The sequence below is a fragment of the Lasiosphaeria miniovina genome (genome assembly GCF_030549165.1).
Source record: "Lasiosphaeria miniovina strain SMH2392-1A chromosome Unknown B0T26scaffold_2, whole genome shotgun sequence".
NCBI classification, from domain to species: domain Eukaryota; kingdom Fungi; phylum Ascomycota; class Sordariomycetes; order Sordariales; family Lasiosphaeriaceae; genus Lasiosphaeria; species Lasiosphaeria miniovina.
This window is the reverse complement of record NW_026848221.1, coordinates 5,130,112-5,150,529: the sequence shown is the minus strand read 5'-3', so window position 1 is coordinate 5,150,529 and position 20,418 is coordinate 5,130,112. Positions and strand designations below refer to the sequence as shown.

General features: G+C 55.7%; 7 protein-coding genes across 7 annotated transcripts; 3 read left to right on the top strand and 4 right to left on the bottom strand.

The window, feature by feature from the left end:
* The first annotated feature begins 361 nt into the window (after positions 1-361).
* B0T26DRAFT_165946 (uncharacterized protein) lies at positions 362-1,530 on the top strand. Its single transcript, XM_060433528.1, has one exon. The coding sequence runs from the start codon at positions 642-644 to the stop codon at positions 1,365-1,367; it is 726 nt and encodes a 241-aa protein (XP_060301124.1). The 5' UTR covers positions 362-641; the 3' UTR covers positions 1,368-1,530.
* Positions 1,531-3,877: 2,347 nt separating this feature from the next.
* B0T26DRAFT_165976 (replication factor A protein 3) lies at positions 3,878-5,131 on the top strand. The gene is made up of 3 exons (XM_060433529.1): positions 3,878-4,230; positions 4,638-4,740; positions 4,917-5,131. Exons 1-3 carry the CDS (start codon positions 4,081-4,083, stop codon positions 4,982-4,984), a joined length of 321 nt encoding a protein of 106 aa, XP_060301123.1. The 5' UTR covers positions 3,878-4,080; the 3' UTR covers positions 4,985-5,131.
* A 757-nt stretch (positions 5,132-5,888) lies between these two features.
* On the bottom strand, positions 5,889-10,560 carry B0T26DRAFT_166003 (uncharacterized protein). The gene is made up of 3 exons (XM_060433530.1): positions 10,189-10,560; positions 7,437-10,118; positions 5,889-7,383 (listed from the first exon to the last, which is right to left on the bottom strand). The coding sequence occupies exons 1-3, from the start codon at positions 10,289-10,291 to the stop codon at positions 6,095-6,097; spliced, it is 4,074 nt and encodes a 1,357-aa protein (XP_060301122.1). The 5' UTR covers positions 10,292-10,560; the 3' UTR covers positions 5,889-6,094.
* A 1,626-nt stretch (positions 10,561-12,186) lies between these two features.
* B0T26DRAFT_672825 (uncharacterized protein) lies at positions 12,187-13,513 on the bottom strand (the record flags this gene model as incomplete). The annotated part of the gene is made up of 2 exons (XM_060439513.1): positions 12,187-13,036; positions 13,173-13,513. 2 exons carry the CDS (start codon positions 13,511-13,513, stop codon positions 12,187-12,189), a joined length of 1,191 nt encoding a protein of 396 aa, XP_060301121.1.
* A 1,106-nt stretch (positions 13,514-14,619) lies between these two features.
* On the bottom strand, positions 14,620-15,282 carry B0T26DRAFT_621654 (phosphatidylethanolamine-binding protein; the record flags this gene model as incomplete). Its single annotated transcript, XM_060436083.1, has 2 exons — positions 14,620-15,083; positions 15,150-15,282. Coding segments are annotated over 2 exons (597 nt in total), but the record flags the coding sequence as incomplete, so codon positions are not given.
* A 1,087-nt stretch (positions 15,283-16,369) lies between these two features.
* Positions 16,370-18,110, bottom strand: B0T26DRAFT_165905 (uncharacterized protein). The gene is made up of 3 exons (XM_060433527.1): positions 18,008-18,110; positions 17,437-17,930; positions 16,370-17,380 (listed from the first exon to the last, which is right to left on the bottom strand). The coding sequence occupies exons 2-3, from the start codon at positions 17,651-17,653 to the stop codon at positions 16,644-16,646; spliced, it is 954 nt and encodes a 317-aa protein (XP_060301119.1). The 5' UTR covers positions 17,654-17,930; positions 18,008-18,110; the 3' UTR covers positions 16,370-16,643.
* Positions 18,111-18,424: 314 nt separating this feature from the next.
* On the top strand, positions 18,425-20,291 carry B0T26DRAFT_640175 (uncharacterized protein; the record flags this gene model as incomplete). The annotated part of the gene is made up of 3 exons (XM_060437204.1): positions 18,425-19,021; positions 19,167-19,971; positions 20,065-20,291. 3 exons carry the CDS (start codon positions 18,425-18,427, stop codon positions 20,289-20,291), a joined length of 1,629 nt encoding a protein of 542 aa, XP_060301118.1.
* Between the last annotated feature and the right edge of the window lie 127 nt (positions 20,292-20,418).

Here is a 20,418-nt window from a genome sequence, read left to right as displayed (position 1 = left end):
GTGAGACTCGGTTGTGTTTGGAGGGACGGGTCTGGTTGGGGGTTTATGAGGGAGCCCGGGTGCTGTCCACTCGGGAAGCTACCATGGAGGCACCGGAGGTAAGCTCCGGGGCGGCCTTGGAGCTGGGGCGGGAAGGACCGTGAGGCGGCGCAGCTGCCTCTTTTCACCTCAACCTTTACGAAGGGGGAGGTCGGCCTTTTGGCGGCAGGCCAAGGGGGAGGTCGGCCTTTTGGCGACAGGCCTTTGGGCAGGTTGCTGTGGCCACGAACTTAGTCCAGCTGTTCGGGCAGGGCAAGAGAATGATGGCGGGCGACGGCGGCGGGGGGTGGAGGCTGGAGGCTGGAGGCTGGGGGCTGGGGGCGGGGGCGGAATTGACGACTTTCTAGGAAGAACATTGTCTGCGCCGTTGTTGCAGCCGACGTTTGTTCGACATACCTTTTGGCTGTTTCGCGAGCTGTGTTGGGCCCCTTTAGAGCGACGGCGCGGTTGCTTGTGTGGCGTGGACGTAGGCAGGGTGGTCTGGTAGGTAGGTAGGACTGCCGCTTGCACGGGTGCGGCGGCCCGGCTTACAAGCACTCGCGCGGTATGTCCTCGCCGCCCTCACCTTGGCTGGGGGCCGTCTCTTTTTTTGCGGGAATGCTATGCAACAACGCCTATTCGCTCAAGCCCGTTGGAGAGTGTCGTGCATTCCTTTGTCGCGCGTTGGTGGGCGTGGGAGCGAGCTCGGGGTGGTAGCAAAGACGGCAAATCGCTCGATCCCGAGAGCTTTCTCTGGGTGGGCAGCCCGCCTCAAGATTGGCGGATGCGTGAGATATTTCTTCTGGCTGATATATGGCAAGCAAGTTTGCAGGGCGAAAAGGGATGTCGAGAAGGAAAACGGAGGTGGACAAGCTGGGCGAACATGTCGTCCAGTCCGGAGCTGCAGGAGAAAAGGCTATGGGAATCAGGAATCGGGGCACAGGTCAAGCAAGGAAGCTATGCTGGCTCGGCCAGACAAAGATGGCTTTCCACTGGATCGCACAGATGCAGCTGCGAGCTTTGAAGCTCAGGTGGGCATGGACAAGGGCAGCGGGGAGCAAGCAGTGGGCAGTTTGCGGGCGAGGACGAGGGCGAGGGCGAGGAGGGCAGTGGAGGCAAATTGGGCAGCTAGCGAACAAGCTCAGCAAGCTTCCAAGTTGTGCAGCTTCTTCCCTGCCCGCCTAGACGTGGTGCCTGGGTTCCGTGTGGACGATGGGAGGCGAGCGAGCACGCTTGCGGCGACTACCTTGGTACTAAGCAGCTTCGTCCAGGTCCGTCCAATGCTACTTGTATCCATCTTCATGATTCGTACAGTACATTCCTACCTCCGGTCCCAAGAGCCTACCTAGAACTGGGGCGCCAGGAATATGCCCGGAGTGTATTCCACCGATAGAGATCAGGGCATCTCTGCTATGGCCAGCATTTCCGTCGAAGGCGATGGGAACCCCGCATGGAAATGTTGCCAAATCCCATAGGTATAAGTGCTAAGGTTCCCGCTAACGAACAGGTCCTCTCTCAACCCCGCCTCGTCCGCCTTCCATCTTCCCTTCTCAACTGGGGCGGCACCTACCTTCCAAATTCCCAGGGCCTCCATTGCGAATGAGGCGAGGGGCTGGACTGTGATGGGGAAGCTCGGCGCAAACTTTTTCGCGCACGGCGAAGGGCGACATCTGGATGTATGCTTTGTCGACGGGTGCCCAAGGAACCTCAGGTATCCGTGTCGATTTTGGAGGAGTCCATGGATGTGCAGTCGACTCCCTGCACAGAACCGTCAGCACCCAGCTATGGAGCCCGCATGCACCGTCGATTGCCGGGGTGGGTTGGTGGGTCTCCAGCATTCCATCCATCCTGCAAAGCAAGCCACGCTGGCCCACCGGGATCGGAATGGGCGTTTTCAAATGGCAGGGATCGGCAAACACGTGCCCAACGAGCGCTATGTCCAAATCTGCTTGGCTCTTGGTCGCCTTCTTCCTTCTCCGACCTCACCAGTTCCGCGGGCAGTCTTCAAGGTTCATCATCAGAGCCGCATGGCTTTCGCGACACCTGGAGCCGGCCTTGCTTTGCCCAGACATAGAGGTAGGGCTCGGTATTTTAAACCACGGCCCGTCGAGTAAACTGCCATTCAGCAAAACTGAGCGGGAGGCTGGATTGCGCCTACCTGTCTTTTGACTTTTACCAACGTTGCTCTGCTCTGCAATGGATCTTCAATCGATCAACCCACCCCCCGTTGTGGGAGTGGCTGGAAGTTGGTTTCCCCAGACGCCAAACTGCAGAGATCACTCCACGTTTGCTGCGTTTTGAGACTTGTTGGACCATGCGGCTTTCGGGGTCCGTCCGCTGCAGCGTGAGGGAAAGCTGCCAGACTAGCTGCTCCGGCTTGGATATGCGCATGGATATTTAGGCTGGCAGCCGTAGACCTCCAATGCAGTACCGTACACGGCTCCACTCTAGCAGAGCGAGGTGAGCCGTGAATACTGGGCAGGTAAGCATATGCCCAGGGTGGTATAGCCAAGGTGCGTACCACAATCGTTGAAGACCCCAGACTATCTCACCGGGTCATGGAACTAGCTCCTGTCTTTAGTTCCCAGAGGGCCGGATGCCTATTCATACAGTAGCCAAGCTTCTCCGATACAAAGGCCTCTCCACTGGGTTCTCGAAGGTGGAACTTGGTGGAACAAGAAGACTTTATCGGCTGCCTTGCCTTCTTGACCACGAAGGACATGAAAACGGGCGGCGGCGAATAATCGCCGGAGCTCACCCAACCGGCACACACCCCTGGTCACCCCAGACAGACGAGTAGATCCAATAATGACTGTTCCGGAGGCCATGTATCAATACCCGGGCTATGGCGGCGGGGTTTGGAACTCTCAGCAGTGTCCTGACTGGTTTATTTCCACAAAAACGGTCGATCTTGCTGAGTTTCCACAGTTGGCGAAAAAGACACGGCCAAGCTGATCAGTTAAAGGTCATCTGAGATGCAGCACCAACCTTACCTTGTTGTTTACTCCACATCCTGCACAGATGCTCCTCGAGTTGAGACTCGTGGTTGGTCTGAAGTCTGAAGTCCATTCGGGGGTCCTTCAGGCGGCTGAAGCGCCAGGAGCATCTCTGCTAGTCTGGAGGCGGCACCTGGGGGCCTTGTTGGCTGAGGCGGAGCCCATCTCCGAGAACAGCTTTTAGGTTTTGACAGGCGCTGGGGTTGGAGCGCGGTGCTCTTTTCCCCAGACCCGTCACTTACCGGCTGGTGCCCCGGACTCTCAGGCCCACACACTGAATGGCGTTACGGCCGTAGGGTTTGAACTTGTCCATGTCACTAATGTTATGGGCAGAGCACCGCAATTCAAGAGATCGGTTTATGAGAGGTCCGTAGCGGCGTGTGAAAGGCGGGTCGGGTCAGAGAAGAGAACCCATGAAAATGTGCCTGTTGTTGTCGTCCGGGACATACCCAACCAAGCCTTCATACAACTCCAATAGAACCCACCGGAATCAAAACCAATTCTTTTACTTCACAACCCAAGGACTATCTTCCAGGTTGTACCTACTCAATGTCCAAGTGCCCGATCACCAAGAAGACGAGAACCTTGCCCTCCCCGCACCCCGCAACTCCAGTGCTTGCTTCCCCCCACGAAAACACACAGCAACCTTAGGTAACCTGTAAACCTTGAATTCATCCCTCAAGCTAGTACGGTATCAAAGGCAACTAGAGACTAGCGGCCTGCGGTTGTACAGCACGCGTCAAACTTTATTCAAAGAGTACCTTACCTTGCCTGGTCACGGTATTCACCCAAGGAGGCATGCACTGTGGGCAACTAATTTTGATACTGTATGTCCACACTGTACTGGAAAACTCGCATCCCCACTACCCCACTAGCCCTATTTAGTAACTAATTACTTCGACTTCTTCGCCATTCGGACGCGACGCGGCGTGACGCACTTCAGCCAAGACTTCAAGTTGTCGTCCCGCTCACCCCAATATCTCACTTCACCTCACCTCTCACCCCAAAGCATCAAGCAAAGGTGCTTCTCTACCATCTCTCGACTCATTCGGTTCGCGAATCAATCATGGAGGCGTCTTCCACGGCACGCGTCATCTGCAGCTATCTCGATTCCTACGTCGGCAAGAATGTCATCGTGGTGGGCAAGGTCGTGCAGATCCGCGGCGACGAGGCCGTTATCGACGCCGATGGCAACATCACGGCGCACCTGAACCGCGTAAGTCTTTTTTTCACCTTCTTTCCGCACCACCTCTTTCTCCTTCTCCGCGGATAAGGAAGACCAAGGAAAGGCTTCTAGCATCAACCCGTATCAGCACGGACATGCCAGTCAGGGAGTATGCATAAGTAGGCGTAGGATGGGTAAAGGAGGTGGCAGTATCACAGATGCGCACACACGTACACGCACACGCACACGCACACTGCCCCAATGTATCACATACCTGCCTACCTACCTACCTACCTGCCTACCTGCCTACCTATCAACACCGACGCGGCATGGCACAGCAGCAACCCAACACGGACGCGGATGTATACACATCACGCACACACGCACGCACACGCACACACATATACACACAGGCACAGCGCTAACATGAATACTTTTCTTAATTTGTGGGCGAGCAGGGGAGTCACCTTGCGGCTGGCAACGGAGCGCAACTCATTGGGAAAGTCAACCCAGACCTATCGGTTAAAGTCCTCAGTTCCCTTGACCTGGGTAACAATGTCGGTTAGTAGTTTTTCCTCTTCATCATCAATCCTCCGTCTGTGCCCGAGCCCATCCTCGTCTCTCTCCAGCGGGGTTTCTTCTCTCGAATAGTCCAGAGCCTGCCTTCTGTCTTGGTGTTTGGCCGGCCGGGTACATTTTGCAAACAGAAAAAGAAGAGACCTAACAACACCCCACAGATTTCTCTCTTGCCAACCTCGTTGCCAAGGTTTCGCACCAGAATAAGGACTTGTTTATATACGACTAAGGGCAAACGATGTATCGAACCAGAGATATCCTGCTTTCTTTCTTCCTACGTAGTTACGTAGTTAGTCTCCAGAGAAAAAAAACAGAGCGGGTCACAGTGGCAAAACAAGTATCTGCCCGCTCCACTCACACCTGTCTTCTTTACCAAGCTCAACTACCTACATGACTTGGGGAGGGAGGAGATGGGCGGAGAATATAACGAGGCACACGACATATTCCTTGAGCAAATCTACCTGCCTGAGGGCTTTTACTGTGGAAACATAAAGTAGACCACAGCACAGCATAGCAATAAAGATGACCTCTGGTATGCCATTGTTATTGCCTCTCCTTCTCCACTACAGAATATTCAGGGAATGCTACCCCCATCAGTCCATTCCTTTTCCATACGCACGCAGTATATACATATATACACCACATCTGCGGTCCTCGATATCATTCCCATTTCCAATTCCGAATCAACTCTCCCGATTTATGCAGCAGAGAAGAACCACAAGAGCGGGAGGGAAAAGCGAAGTCCAGGCAAGGTAGAAAGATTAAAAAGTCAACATTTGCTCGCCCATCTGTGATGTGACGCGATGTAATGCGGGGGTGATGGAAAAATAATAGTAAATAAATAGAAAAACAAAAACAAAAAACCCCGCCCAAAGATTTAGCCGCTGCTATTGGCCTGGCTGCGCTTCCTAAGTCATTTCCTCTCATAAACGCCCTTATCTGCAAAGACGGAAACTACAAAAGAGGTATGTGTGCTGTGTGTGTGGGTGGCATGCGGCCTGTGGGTGGGATGCGGCCCACAGACAGCAGCACTCCGACCAAGGACGTTTCCTCTCCAAATCCTCCATACATTCCCAGAACGCTGCTCCAGCTAGCTACCCAGAGCGATAGGTGGAAATCCAACACAACAACAAAATAAAAATAAACCCAGCAAGTAATAATAATAATAATAATAATAAACCCGCCATCTGAAAAATGCGAGTCGCAGTCGAGAATAGGATATAGGGGTCTGCCGGCTCTGTGGCTAGCGAACAACAACGCCAAGACACTCCGTATGCTGGCTGGTACGATGCGGCAAGGCAAAACGTAAAGCAAGGTGCGCATTCAGCGACACGATGCTTCACGACTCGGTGGATTCGTCCAGGCAAGAAGTGTCCTTGTCAATCTTATTGGCAATGAATTCGGCCCACATGTCGTCAGCGCTAGCACCCGAGAACCCCGCCAACGAGCCCCCAAAGTTCAGACCGCCGTGGTTCTTAAGCAGCGGCGGCGAGCTGGGCATGATCATGTCGGTGCTGAGGTAGTTGCCAAAGTCCAGGGCGCCGGGGCCGCCGAGGTGGATGCCATCGCTGTCCAGGTTCGGCAGGCTGCTGAGATCGATATCCACGAGTCCGTGGGACGGCGATCCGGCGGTGAAGTCGTTGGCTTCGCTGAGCAGCTGGTTCAGCGTCGCTGTGAGGGGGGAGTCGATATGCACCATGTGCAAGTCATCCAACGCAAAGTGGGCGTGGAGGTGGGTGTTTCGAGGGCTCTTTCGCTTGCTCGCGCTGAGAATCATGCCGTTTGAAGCCGATGATCGAGGCGTCTTGGATGGGGTTCTGTGAAGCTGGCCAAATATTTGGTCAGGCGACTTTGCTACCGTCCTGACGGTCCGAATCGATCGCGAAATGCTCCGAGTAATGGGGCGATGACTCGGCGTCGGGCGTGTAGGCGTCTTGAACACTCCAGAGGATGCGGTCTTGGGAGGCGGTGTGGAAGGGCGGTTGGGAGGTGTGCCGAATAGCTCTATCTCAAGATCGTCATGGTCGTTGTGGTCGTCGTGGACTGGCGTACCGGGACACTTTGGTTCCGATCTTATATTCTCCTTACCCGCGCTTGCGGACTTTTGCTCCTGCGAATTTGTGGTGGTTTGCACGACGTTAACTGCAAGCTCCCCAAGGACCTTGGGCAATCCATCTTTTCTTGGTGATGGAAATAGTAGCCTTCGGGTGGTCCCGAGATCGTCCTCGACCGCGATAGGGCTGTCCGCAGTTCCGCTACCCCTCGAGTGAGTCGATCCCGGCCCGCGCTGCCTTTGGGAGCCCCGCGAGTTTAAAATCATGCAATCCGGACTCTGGTTCTGTTCGTCGTCTTCTCTGGCAGCCATACTCTGCTGTCTCGATTCTGCTTCGTTTTCATAGCTGATGTCTTTTGGCGATTCTGGATCTGCTGGACCAATCGGGTCTGTCGTAAAGTACGCTTCCGAAGTCGGGTTCATCTGGGAGTCGCTCTTGGTGCGCGCCTTCTTGGACTTCGAATTGCCCCCCTTTGCCTCGCGCTTCCTGCGAGGCTGGTTGAGGCGCGCAGCGTCTTTGTCCCATCTGTCTGACGGTCGGTGAGTCTTGAACTTTGCGAGCCAGATACCGCAAGCTAATATTGTCAGATGAATCTTCAGATAGTATGTTACAGGCAGGGCAACTTACGATTGCAGAGAAGAGACTCGGTCCAAAGTTTCTTGTCATCCCTAGGGCCAAGATTCTTCTTCACAAGTTTGTACATTGTTGGTTTTCCGTCCGGGCCACGCTGCATCACGTCGATCATGGTCACATATCCCGCTTTATCCGAGAATTCATGAAAGCCCGGAACTCCCTTGTGCTCTTGTGTCCAGATTTTTCGCCATGTCGGGGTCTCGATGGCACCGCAGTTGTTGCAGAAGGGAGGCATCTCTCCCTTCTCTATTGCGGTAATAAGCCGCTCCTTAATCGCGTACTTTTTTACCTGGTTCTTGTTATATCGGCCCGAATCTGCGTCGCTAATCAGGCAAGAGGACTCAGACACAGGTTCCCGACCCCGAGTTGTCGTCTCTGCAGCAGCATTGGTTGCAGTGTCAGGCGGGGGCAGTGGAGCACCTCTTGAAGAAGGTCGCGAGGTCGGCGGGGCTGGCAGTGACAAGGTGATATCTCCTGCCGGCGGCTCTATAGTAGGCAGTATGGTGTCATCGCCGTCTTCTTGGATGGCGGCTAGCAGAGCAATCTGAGCATCTTCGTCCTCAGAACCTTGGGCTGACGCGGAGTTGGAGGGCAGAACTCGTTCCTTGGCCTGCTCCTGCTGAATTGTCTGTACAAGCAGCAGTGAGATTTCACTGTCAGAGAGGTCTTTGGGGCCAGCCGCCTCTTGGTGGATGACTTCTGGTTGAACATCCGGCTGTGGCAGGTGTGGCAGCTCTGGCTGGTGATCGGGATGTTCGGACTGCTCTGGTGGTTGTGGCTGCTGTAGCTCCTGTGGCTCCTGTGGTTGCTGGGACTCCGGTTCTGTGTCTTTTTCTAGCGTCTTGGGATTAGGCGCAGTATGAGATCTTTTGAGTGGTCTGTTATTCTTCTTCGCGGCGGGCGGCGGAGCCGAAACCGAAATAGGCGGTCTATTCAGCGTTTTAACCTTCCCCGCCGGATTGAAGATGCTTGTTATGGGCAGCAGCTCAGGGGGTCCTGGGTTTTCCTCCCGGAATGGAAATTTTGTGGGCTGTTGTGGTTCGGCGAGATTTTCTTTCCGGTTGGTGGGCTTGCTCGTCGGCGGCAGGGTAGCTGAGACTGGATCCTGCATTGGCCCAGGCAGCTCTTGCATCTGACCCTGTGGGAAATCTCGCATGAGATCGTCGTCATCAAAAAGATTGTCAATGCCTCCACTCATGAATCCAGAATCAACCTGCGACAGGGGCATAGTCGGAAGAACGGGGCTCGAAGCCAAAGGGCTGGAATGCATGTAGGCACCGGTCCGAGGAACGGGAGGCGATGATCCCAGGTCAGCAGGGCTATCTGCAGGCGTGTACGACCGGTCCGGCGATGGAGCATTGGACTCCGCTGGAGACTGCGCATCCTGGCTAAAGCTCCTGGACATTGACGTCTGACCAGATGTCGACTGGTACAGCGGGACACCATCAACTTCGATCACAGAGTCCGACCTCGATTTTATGTCGAGCAGTCTCCTCTTTTGCTGCTTCTGCATCAGCGGGCCGTCCGGGATCGGAGTCGGGGCACGAGGGATGTCTTGGAGGCGATTCGCAGCAGGGCCATCGCCAACAGCGCCGACAGGTCGCATGTTGCGCAAGGATCCAGAAGTGCTCGCGGCCACCCTCAAGGAATCCGGCGCCGAGCCGAATGGTGTAATTGCGCTGTACTCGGTCTTGATGGTCTTGGCCCTCTTTTTCTGGGGACCCTCATCACCGTCTGTGGCTTCCTCGGTGGCAGAGGTGTTGCCGGTCTCGAGGGGCTTCTTGCGCGGTCGACCCCTTGGACGCCCAGTCGGAGCCCTACTACGAGACGCCCTCGAAGTGGGCCGTGAAGGCCGAGGCTTTTCCGGCACGGGTTCCATGGGCGGCTGGGGGCCCGAAGAGGATGGCGCGTTATCACTAAAGAATGGTCTTGGAGAATTGTACCGAGGTGTCGGGCCCATGTTCGCATGCGGCATGACGGACTGCGGCATGCTGGCGGCCGGCGGGATGCCACCGGGCCGATTCAGCTGAGGGGGAGCGCTCTCGGTCCTCGTATCCATGTACCTATTGTCGGACATTGAGTGGTTGAAGTTGCTCATCTGAGCAGGGGGAAGGGCTGGCGAGGGCATCGATGCCACATTTGCCGAATGGCCCAGCATTGGGTTGGACTGGATGAATGATTCCCATTCGGAAGCAGTGTCGGTCGGGGTCCCAGCCTTCACATGGTTTGTCTGGTCGAGGCCGGAAAATTCGGCCCGCTGCTGCATTTGCTGCGTCTTTGCAACCGAGGTCATCTTCAGGCGCACTTCCAGGGTTTCGCGGCTGCCATTACTCATAATAGTCAGAACACTCCTAGTCACGCGGCCCGTCACGAGCTGTTGCTGTGCTTGCTGCTGCTGCTGGTCGTTATTCTGGTTCATACACCATGAGAGCATGCCCTGCCCAACCAGTGGCATGTTAGGCTCGGAGTAGTCGTAGGCATAAACGCTGTAGTCGGTGTCTTGCTGGTTCACGATCTCGGGACTGCATTGCGCCACGGCCTGCAGGCATGTGCGGAGGTCTACCACGCCAATTGTGTTCCTGTCGTCGAGGGGTGCGGTCTGGATGTGCAGGATCTGGGGCCACCGGGCAAGGCAGTGAATCTGGCCTTCTCGGTCAAAAGTATAATGTACTTTCACTGCAGGTTGCAGAGTTTAGGTTAGACGTCGCGACCACAGATTGAAACACTTCGCAAAGGCGACACTTACATCCCATAGGCCTGACCTGCAGGCCCGATTCGTCGCCTCTAGCAGACTGGCCGGCCGGAGGCTGCGGCGGCGCGGACCAGGAGGAATTGGTCGGAGTCGCCATGGGTGTCACGTCGGCAGCTTCGTGCTGCTCCTCCAGAAGGTCACTCAACTCAACTCAAGCGATTGACGGCGGTGACGAGGTGAGGGCGGCGGCGACGTGACGATATCGTGTAATTGGAGGGATGGTGGGTTGAAGGTTGAGGTGTAGATAAGATCCTGACGCTGGGGTGGGCGAATTGAAAGAGGCTGGCAGTGAGTGCAGTGAGTGGCACGCACACGCCTGGTTTCATTGCTTGCTCAGGAGCGCGTCCGGGCTGGCTAGTCGCGTCGGTGGGTCAACTGGAAAACGGGGCCTGCGGCAGCCGAGATCTCCCCACTCATTGCTCGCGCCTACAGTATCGCGACGGATGGAAAAAGACGCAAAAATAGCCGGGTAGATAAACACACAGTCGATACCGGATTCCTCTTTTACACGCGTAGACAATGCTTCTGTAATCCTGCACGCTCATGCAGATGAGCGGAAGCTCAGTGCAGAGTCGAGGTTGAGCTGTTTGTCGGTTTGTCTCGCGCTTCCATGTGTGGGGACGGTTGTGTTCAATTCAGGTGAAGAAGGCGCCCCAAACATGGGGATGACGCGAAGTGGGGAAATGCGTCGACGCGCGCACGGAGCAACTGCCAGGGCGCTCTGCGCCAGGGCCCCCAGGCACTGGCCCACCCAACCTGGACTCGGTGGAGGCGGGCTTGTAGGTGAGCACGGGCCGGCAGTCCTGGGAGGGGAAGGCGACGGGAGGAGGCGGTTGCGCGATCGTGCCGCAGCCTAGCCCAGCCCAGCCCATCAGCTTTCGGACTTTAGTGCATGCAAGTGACAACTCCGGGCATGCCAGGCACACACCGGAAGCAATGAAGAACAAGAAGCAAGATTCGCAGGTGTTTTGCAAGTTTTGGGATGCCGGGGTCCTATTTATACTCGCCGCACAACGGTCTCCGCCTTCTTCGGCAACGCTCCCGCGATCCACGAGCCACAAGCCCACCAGGCAACCGTGCATCTCTCCTCTCCGCTCTCCCCACTCTTCAACTGCAACCACTTTATGCCCGTAAGACGGAATTTCGCGTGCCCCTATCCACCCGTCCTCAATTGGGTAAAATAAAAACAAAAGGCTCCGTCCGTTGGAGTAGCGACCAGCTGTGCGCCCAAAAACCCCGCCGAGGCTTTTCAACGCCCTGCGCGTCGCCTTGCACGACAACCAGAAAACGACTTTAACAAATTGCGCAATAAAAGGAAAAAAAAAGGGGGGAATTTATCTAGGAAGTATCGATTGCATTTCATTTGGTGTGTAAACAGTCTCTCAAAAACATTTTTCAACTCGTCGCACAGGTTGCATGCACTTTTATTCAGTGATCCCGACTTTTGTCTCGCGCGGATTGATCGGAAAAAGGGGGATTTAGTGCTAAGATCTCGACCAGTGCGCAAATTTCGCCGTCGCCTAGCGAACGCAGACAGCGGCATCCACCCGCCTCAATTTTTTTTAGTCCCTCTCTTCCACTCTTTGGCCCAGGGTGCTGCTCTCGCCGGGCTGAGACGGACGTGAACAGGTATTCGTACGTGTCGAATGCCGACAAGGTAGTCCCCGTCTCGCCTTGCTCACCGCTTATCAACTCCCCGAGACTCAAGGAAGAGTCGTTGCACAGAGAAAAGGCGCTCGACATGTATTCCAACAGGGGGTATGCCATGACATTATTAAACGATTTATCCAACTACCCAAATGTAGGTCCCGATCTAGCCAAGGTATTTCCCTCTAACTAAAAGATAAAGACTAAAGAAGAGAGAGACGGAAACACTCATCGACCAAAGAAACTGTCTTGCCAGAAAAGGGGTAGGGAAGAGCCAAGGTAAGTAGGTAGGTAGGTCATCACGGTTTAGATGATGCTCTCGCCGCGTGCCTTGTCTCGTCCTCCCTACCAGCTATTCTGCAACAAAGTCCGCTCGCCCTTGACGATGCCGTCGTACTTGTCGAGGCCGAGCGTCTTGGACTTGAAGTAGACGATGACCCAGCCCCACAGGCGCATGTTGCCCATCTGACCGGTCCCCTTTTTCCTCCCTAAGCTCCATCCGGCGCCGATCTTGGGGTTGGGCTTGTACTCGTCGACCGGCTTCCCGGCGGACTCCCCAAGCACGTGCGCCTCGATCAGCTTGACGACGTGCGCGGCCTGCACGTCGGCGTGCTGCCCCGACGGCTCCTCGATGTTGCCCGCGTCTCCCACCACGAACACGTTATCGTAACCCTCGGCGCGCAGCAGCGGCGTCTGCTTGATCAACCCGCGCGCGTCGAGCAGCTCGGCGGGGACGAAGGCCGTGTTGGGCGTGATGCCGTACGTGGGCAGGAGCAGGTCCGTCTTGAGGGACGTCTTGGTGGTGCTGCTGCCCACTGTCGTCAACTGGACGGTCGTCTGCTCCTTGGCCCCGCTCCCCTCTGTGACGGCGCTGACCTTGGAGTTGACGACGACCTTGACGCCGAGCTTCTCGAGCTCGCGCTTTACTGTCTCGCGCACGTCCTGCTTGTATTTGCCCGCCAGCGGCAGCTCGCCGTCGGCCACTAGTGTGATCTCCTTGGTGCCCGCCGTAGCGTACTCCTGCCCCAGCTCGCCGGCGATCTCTACCCCCGTAGCCCCAGCGCCTGCCACTACGATGGACTTGGCCGCCTTGATCCGCTCGCTCCACGCCAGCAGCGTCTGCTTAGTCTCCTCGGTCGTCGAGAGGTTCTTGAGCGGCATGCCCTCCTTGAAGGCGCTGCCCGTGGCGATGACTCTGTTTTAGGTGGCTTGTCAGTGATGCGTTGTCGCTGTTGTTGTTGTGTGTTTGTTGAGCTTGTCATCCGGTGACTGAGTCTATCATAGGGAGAGGGAGAGAGAGAGAGAGAGAGAAAGTATTGTACAAAACTTACATGTCGTCGTAGTTGATCTGCCTTACGCCGTCATTGTTCTCGCGGATCGTGACAGAGTTGCTACCGGGATCCAGCTGCTCGGCCTTGCCGACGACAAACTCGAACCGGCCGGCGGGGTAGTGGGCAAAAGCCGGGGCGATGGGGATGAAAATCTTGCTCTCGGGGATCATATCTGGGAGGATGGCGCGGACCGATGGTATGTTTGCGAAAAAGTGCGTGTTGGGAGACACGAGGATGACCTTGAGGCCCCCGACGACCTTGGCCGCGAGGTGCTTGAGTAGGTAGTGGGCGATCGGGGTGCCGGCAAGGCCCGCCCCCAGGACTACAATTACCCGTGTCATTGTGGTGGACTGAGTGTGTGAGTGGCTGCTGGCTGTGCTACTTGGTGATCGACAGTCTGGTGCCTAGTTGGTCGGTGAGGTCTGCTGAGGGAAGAGAGACTAAGACTCCGGGATCACTTGGTTTGTTGGAAAAGCGTCAAAGTCCACGAACGAGGTCGTGGGGGGGGTCAGGTTGATATAGGGCTTGCAATCCCGCCAGACCCAGGCAACGAGGATTTACACGGCATATATAGGTACCGGCAGCTATCTACATCCGCAACTAGCGGCAGCCTCCCAGGGTTCTCCTGAATGATGTGCTGCTCGAACATGCTGGAGAGGAGCTATCATTATAAATCTCGAGGCGTAGAAATGCCCCCGGGCCAATGAGCTTTCCTGAAACTCGGGACTTGTGTGGAATATTTATTGGCTGATTGTTGACGAGCCCCTAAGTGACACCCCTAACCGTGAAATTGAGAATGCGGAGGGCCCTTAGCGTGCGCGGCACACCCAGTCGTTTGGCTCGCTCGCGCGCGCGGGATTGCGGAGGTACCGCGCGGGAGCCGGAAACGGAATGGCGAGACGTGGGCTTTTCTTGGCCTACAGCCCATAACCCTGACAAACCCTGATAAACCCTGATAAACCCTGATAAACCCTGACGCAAGTGCGCCATCGAGAGCGGCGAGTTTATCTCATTTAACGTTTTCGCATTCAATCTTCCGTATCGCAATAACCTTCCACTACGCTGAACAGCTTGAGCTTACAAACCCGCCCTAGAGATGAAAGATTCAACAAACACCACAGTCTCGCGAAAAGACCAGAGAAGAAATGAAATAAAACACCCAGAAAAGGAATATATCGTGTATGTATGTACAGCACAGACCCTAAACCAGTGGTTGACACTGCCGCGCCCAACCTCGACCCCTTCGGAATGATCAAAGCCCAAACATGACCGCGCCAACAACCACAATCCCCAAGGCGGCGCAGCTCGATCTCAGGTCTGCGGCCGCAGCCGTGGGCAGCGCCGTGCCAGTGGTGCTGGTGCCAGTGCCGGGCAGGAAGGCCGCCGTGCCGGTAGCCGCGCCGCTAGTGGTAGTGGTAGTAGTCGCAGCAGTCGTGTTGGTGACGGCGGCCTGGACGGGGCCCGGGTTGGTGACGTTATAAAAGTTGCCTGCCACGACCTTGCCGGCCAAGTTCGCCTGCGCCAGAACCGTGCCCGCGTTGAACCCGACCCGGCTGGCGTTGACCGCCGTGCTCAGCGTCTGCAGGCCCTGCGCCGTGATGCTGCTAGTGTCGACCAGGATCTGCGTGTACCGGTGGCTCAGCGGGATCCGAGCCGGCGGGCTCGGCCCAAAGTACGGCGCGATAGCTGCTGTGTTGCCCTTGTTCTCCAGCAGGAACGCCTGGATGGTGCCCCGCGTGGTGTTGAGCGTTGTGGCCGCTGTCGCCGGAGTCAGGCCGGTCTGGATCCAGTGGGCCAGCGTGTTTGTTGCCGGCGGCGTGTTCGTCGGGATGTCCAAGTCGATCATGAGCACGGCGTATGATGATCCCAGCAGTCGCGTGGTTGTGCCTATTAGCGGCTGGTTTGCGGTTGCTGGGCTATCTGTTAGATATTTGGCCCCAGTGTGTGAATTCCCTGCACTGGTCACTTTTAACCCACCTTCTTTGCTGATGACTGCGCCGTTGAGCGCCGTGATCCCATTGTAGTCCACGATGAGATCCGTAGTCGACCCGGGCTGGAAGCCGTCCGGAGTCCTCGCCATTGAAACAGCCGCTGCCGCCACCAGGGCGACTAAGGATTTCGGGAGCGTCATTGTGACCGTAGGTAAAGAAGGACGATTAATAGATGCGTTGCGAGAGAACAGTACGCTAATTAAACGACGAAGCGAGAACTAGTAAGAAGGATCAAATAAACCAAAATAAATATATTTCCGAACGATGACTCTGCTAGGGGAGTTCCGCTAGGGAGTTCCGCTTGAGGAATTACGGCGCGACGTTTATGAGAAAAGAAAAGAAAGATACTTTGTTCTCTAGAGACGCAGACCACCCTCCCGAAAAGAAGAGGAGATCGAACACCTTAAGCCTCAGTCGCTCGCTGTTGGTACATGTAGATTTCTCTTGGCCATGCCGCGATGACGACGAGATGAAACGAGCCGATCCGCGGCTCGCTTCACGGCCAAGGCATAAAGCATTGACGGCCATGTCACTGTCTACCCCCCCCACCCCCTCCTTTCTACCTACCCGGCCTTGCGTGTGCACTTGCCTTGTAGTATATTGAGTAAAATCTGAGAGGCGGAATGGACGAGTGAGAGCAACGAGGATCGAGCAATGACTACCGTGGTCGCGTGCAAAAATAAGACCGCCTTGTCAAGTACCTGTGGGGCAAACACTTTACGCGTTTTTGACCAATAAGTACTCGGCATGGGGCTTTTTATTACCCATCATACCACAGTAAGTAATGGCAACTGCCCCGGGTGGTGGCTTCGCTGAAATGGCATCCACTTCCCCGATTGAGTGGGCAAGCTGCTGCCGCTGTGGCGAGCAAGCCCGCTTCCACTATCCGAGTCGTTGAAGACCAGGGGTTGGCTTGTTCCAGCAGAACCCATTCTGGCCAACACTTTGCGCCATGGACATTGCGCGTCGCTTCCAGTCAGAAACTTGCATCCATCGCCGCTCGATTTCAAAGCGACGAGTCAAAATATTTTTTATTACAATCAGACCAAAGAGAAGGCTTTTTGACGGTTGAGAATGGACGTTTCTTGGCTGCTTCTAGCGCATAATGCACCCCAGAAACCAGAACGGAAACCCCACTATTATTTTCCTCCCGAAACCCCGAGACGGGGGTCGCGTGGTCGCGGATCTGTGGGGACCAGACGATGACGACGACGACGCCTTCACCAAACACCCCCCCTGGCTTCCAGAATCTACATGCAATTCTCTTACAAGCCCTACCATGGCGAGCTCGACTCGGAGAATTAATCGCCCGCTGCTGCTGCTGCGAAACCTGGATTTCACCTGGGCCTCGGGTTTCCGAATCTCTGGGCTCTCTTCCTCTGATGAATGTACTTGTACCACGGACCCTCAGCACGAAACTCATCGTGATATGGGACAAAACGTGGGAAACCCACCAAGTGAATCGCCAAAGTCGCCTCCTTCAATGACCGCTCGGCGCCGTTCGGCCATCCCTATTCCGGCCAAACATGCCCCAAAACCTCCTCTCCTTGACCTCGGTCGTGTACGGCTTCAGCGGGTACATGGGCGCGACGTTGTACTCGTCCGAGCTGGAGTCCGCCGTCGGGTACCTCCTCCGCAGCTTCCTCTCCGGGATCTCCCCCAGCTTGGTGCTGTCGGTAGAGATGGATATGAATGATATCCGGTTGGGTAATGGCGGTGCAGTTTCTGGCGGCGCTGGTGGCGGTGGTGCTCGTTTCTCGCCGCTGCCAGTGCGCCGGTGAGACGTCTTGGCGGCTGGCCTGGACTTCTCCGCCGGTGGGTTCCTTGCTCTGGATTCCGGTTTCGGTTTACCTACTGCCTTCCCATCTTTGCTCGACGACGACGTCTTCTTCGGGGCGCTCTCGGGCGATGCGGTCTTGCTTCTCCTCGGAGCCTCGTCCGGACTCGAGCTTGAGTGGCGCTTATGCCGAGAAGAGGCAGACGGTGAAGAAGATGTCTTGGAAGAGGATGTTACGACTGATGACCGAGATGGGCTATCCAGGCGGCGGGACAAGCGGTCGATCGCCTTGATAGCGTCGACTCTGGACGAGTTCGACAGTGACATGAGCGACTGGTAGTCCAAGTCCAGGCCTTGCTTCGTGCTGGAGAACCGGAGCAGGTTGGCAATTGCTGCCCGTAGCTTCTTCAAGATGCGGCCAAGAGCCGAGACGGCGGGTGCTTCAGCTACATTGTTAGCAACAAGAGCTGCTGGTAGTGTCAATGGGATAGCTTACCGTCGCCCTTACTGAGCCGACTGCCGGACCTGGACAGCCTCGTCGAGTACGCGCGTTCAACCAAGGCCCGGTCTGACTTCAGAGACTTGCGCAAGTGAGCTCGATGATCCTCGGCCTCTATCAGTTGATTCCCGCCCTTGCGCTTGAAGGCTTTCAAGAGCGAGAGGCAGTTTGAATATGTTTCCAGCAATGCGGCAACACTGTCCCCGAAGCCCATCTTTCATAACGATCCAGTTCGTATATGCTGGAGGCTGGCATAACCCTCTGACAACGTATTTTCTATCCGCAGTATGATATGATACCATTCACGGCCAGTGCGGCAGCGTAACACTGATAAGCAACTCAGAGAGACTCTCGAGTCTCTCGGCTGAGAGCGTAGAGCGGAGAATGCGGGGGTGCATATCCGTACTGCGGCGCTGGCATTTACGCAGGGTTAGTGGCTCTGTAACCGCCGCACCTGTGCTGCGAGCTAGCATCGCGAAACAATTGGGGAACTAATCCTGTCTCAGTGGCGAACTCTGTCCACGTGAGGCTCTGTCGCATGGAAGTCCACATGCAAAAGTGGCTGAACCTTGAGAGCTTTCATTTCTAGGTTCAGGCTAGGTGCAATTTGAATCGTTGGTTGAGCGATAGGAAGAAGGGCTTCTGGGAGAACAGCATAAAGTCAATGGATAGGAGGTAGGTATCATTACTGCTCCGAAGTGTAATTCGTGAATAATAATAATAAAGAGTTCCTTCTAGGTTGGCTTATGCGCAACTTGTGTCAGTTGTCTCTATGAGTGTTGCCAATTGTTGCCAGCTGGCCAGCCTGTTGCGCACCCCACATCCACTCGAGGCAGGCAGCACTGGCCAGTGGCCACTGCCCCGCGATTGACCAGGGTGCTTGGCCTCAATGCCAGCGGGCGAAATGGCCCTGCCTGGATTCATCGCGACAATCACTCAAACGACGAGCAATAGTCCCCGACGTCGACTCGACCGAGACGTCAAGATGCAATTGCCATCACGAAACTCGGTTGCCATCTGCGCCGCCGCCCTCTCCGTTTTTGCCATCTCGACTACCAAAGCTGCCGGAATCCGACCGCCGCGCCACGACGCACTTGCGGGCGGAGGCAGCCCACACGGTCTCGCCCGAGATGGTCCGGCCTTCCCGTTCTGGAGATGGATGCGCGAGAGCGCCGCCGAGGCCGTCTTTGGACGGGCGAAGGAAGATACAAAGCCCAGCGGGGCGCTGCGGTCCCGATACCACAGCGACGTTGTGATCCGGTTCAATGTCACAAACTCTGAGGAAGAAGGCGCCCTCTCCAATGCTGCCCAGCAGATGCTGCTGGACGTGTGGTCGTTCACGCCAGATTTTGTCGATATCAGGTTGCACAAGGACGATGTGTCGTCACTCCTCACACTGCTGCCGGCTTCCCTGCAGCCGTCTGTGTTGATCCCAGACGTAGCCGCCGCCGTCTGGGCGACGTATCCGTCAAGTTCCAGGACCAAAATTCGTTTCGATGCAAGCGTCACCAACCCGGCCGAGCTGCGCACCTCTGTTGAAGGCATGGGGAATGTGTTTTTCAGCGACTATCAACCTCTGTCGGTATGCTTTATCCCCCCCTGTCCTCTGTGTATTTCGATAGGCGGTGCTGCGTCAGATACTGGACCTTTGCGAGAGCCAAACAAATGCGCGGATATGTTGGCCGCCCATCGCGGTGATCTTTGTTCAACGGACTAATACTAGCTAGGTCATCACAAACTGGATGCGGCTGATTGAAGCCATGTTCCCTTCATTCACCGAAATGATATCCATCGGGAAATCATTCGAAGGCCGAGACATATACGCCATGCGCGTCGGTCACTACAAAGGCCGTGATTATGGGGACCTACCCCGAAAGACGATACTCGTGACTGGTGGTCTTCATGGCCGGGAATGGATTTCCACAAGCACAGTGAACTACCTTCTCTGGTCCATCGTTACGACGTTCGAAAAAGAGCCAATGGTGACGAAGCTACTCGAGCACTTCGATATCGTTTTCGTCCCCGTGCTCAATCCCGACGGGTACGATTACACCTGGCAGACGGACCGGCTGTGGCGCAAGTCGAGACAACAAACGAAGATGCGGTTTTGCCGCGGCCTCGACCTCGATCACGCTTTCGGATACGAATGGGAGTCAACCAATCATCAGACCGATCCGTGTTCCGAAAGCTACGGCGGTGATCAGCCATTCCAAGCAGTGGAGGCCTCGGAACTAGCCAAATGGGCCAAGAACGAAACACAGTACAACGTCGTGTTTTCCGGCTTTCTCGATCTGCATTCGTACTCGCAGCAGATCTTGTTCCCCTACTCGTACTCCTGCGCTGTTGATCCGCCTAACCGCGAGAATCTTGAGGAGCTTGCGGTCGGTCTGGCAAAGTCCATTCGACTCTCCAGTGGGGAACCCTACAGCGTTACGTCGGCATGCGAGGGTGCAGTTGCTCTTGCATACGGTGCAACCAGCTCTTTGCCCCGCGTTGAATCTGGTGGCGGGTCAGCTATTGACTGGTTTTACCGTATGTCACCCCGAGACGAAATGGAAGAACACATTTCCTCTGCCTTATATAGGCTACAGCCAAGACATCGAGGCTAACATTGGGATTTTACAGACGAGGTCAAGGCCCGATACAGTTACCAAATCAAGCTTCGAGACACTGGGAGCTATGGTTTCTTGCTCCCAAGCGAGTACATCGTCCCGACTGGGAAAGAAACGCTTAACGCCCTGAAGTACTTTGGCGATTACTTGCTCGGAAACAATGGCATTGAGAAGTTCCCAATCCAGAAGGAGTCCGACCAGGACGATATGTGGAGGGATCTGAAGCGGCGAAAGCGGTAAACCAGGGAGGTATATACTTGGCAACACGGATAATGGCCCGAGCCGTTTATGAATAGCATTTGAAAGGAGCGGGTCATTACGTGACGGGATGGCGTTTAAACCAAGACTGGTTTGCATTGTTTCTGGG

Coding starts and splice junctions, on each gene's coding strand:
- B0T26DRAFT_166003 (XM_060433530.1), bottom strand. CDS start 10,291: ATGGCGACTCCGACCAATTCCTCCTGGTCCGCGCCGCCGCAGCCTCCG. Junction 10,119..10,188: donor GCAGGTCAGGCCTATGGGAT/GTAAGTGTCGCC, acceptor TGCAACCTGCAG/TGAAAGTACATTATACTTTT. Junction 7,384..7,436: donor CGAGTCTCTTCTCTGCAATC/GTAAGTTGCCCT, acceptor TGACAATATTAG/CTTGCGGTATCTGGCTCGCA.
- B0T26DRAFT_165976 (XM_060433529.1), top strand. CDS start 4,081: ATGGAGGCGTCTTCCACGGCACGCGTCATCTGCAGCTATCTCGATTCC. Junction 4,231..4,637: donor TCACGGCGCACCTGAACCGC/GTAAGTCTTTTT, acceptor GTGGGCGAGCAG/GGGAGTCACCTTGCGGCTGG. Junction 4,741..4,916: donor TGACCTGGGTAACAATGTCG/GTTAGTAGTTTT, acceptor AACACCCCACAG/ATTTCTCTCTTGCCAACCTC.
- B0T26DRAFT_165905 (XM_060433527.1), bottom strand. CDS start 17,653: ATGGGCTTCGGGGACAGTGTTGCCGCATTGCTGGAAACATATTCAAAC. Junction 17,381..17,436: donor TCGGCTCAGTAAGGGCGACG/GTAAGCTATCCC, acceptor ATGTAGCTGAAG/CACCCGCCGTCTCGGCTCTT.
- B0T26DRAFT_165946 (XM_060433528.1), top strand. CDS start 642: ATGCAACAACGCCTATTCGCTCAAGCCCGTTGGAGAGTGTCGTGCATT.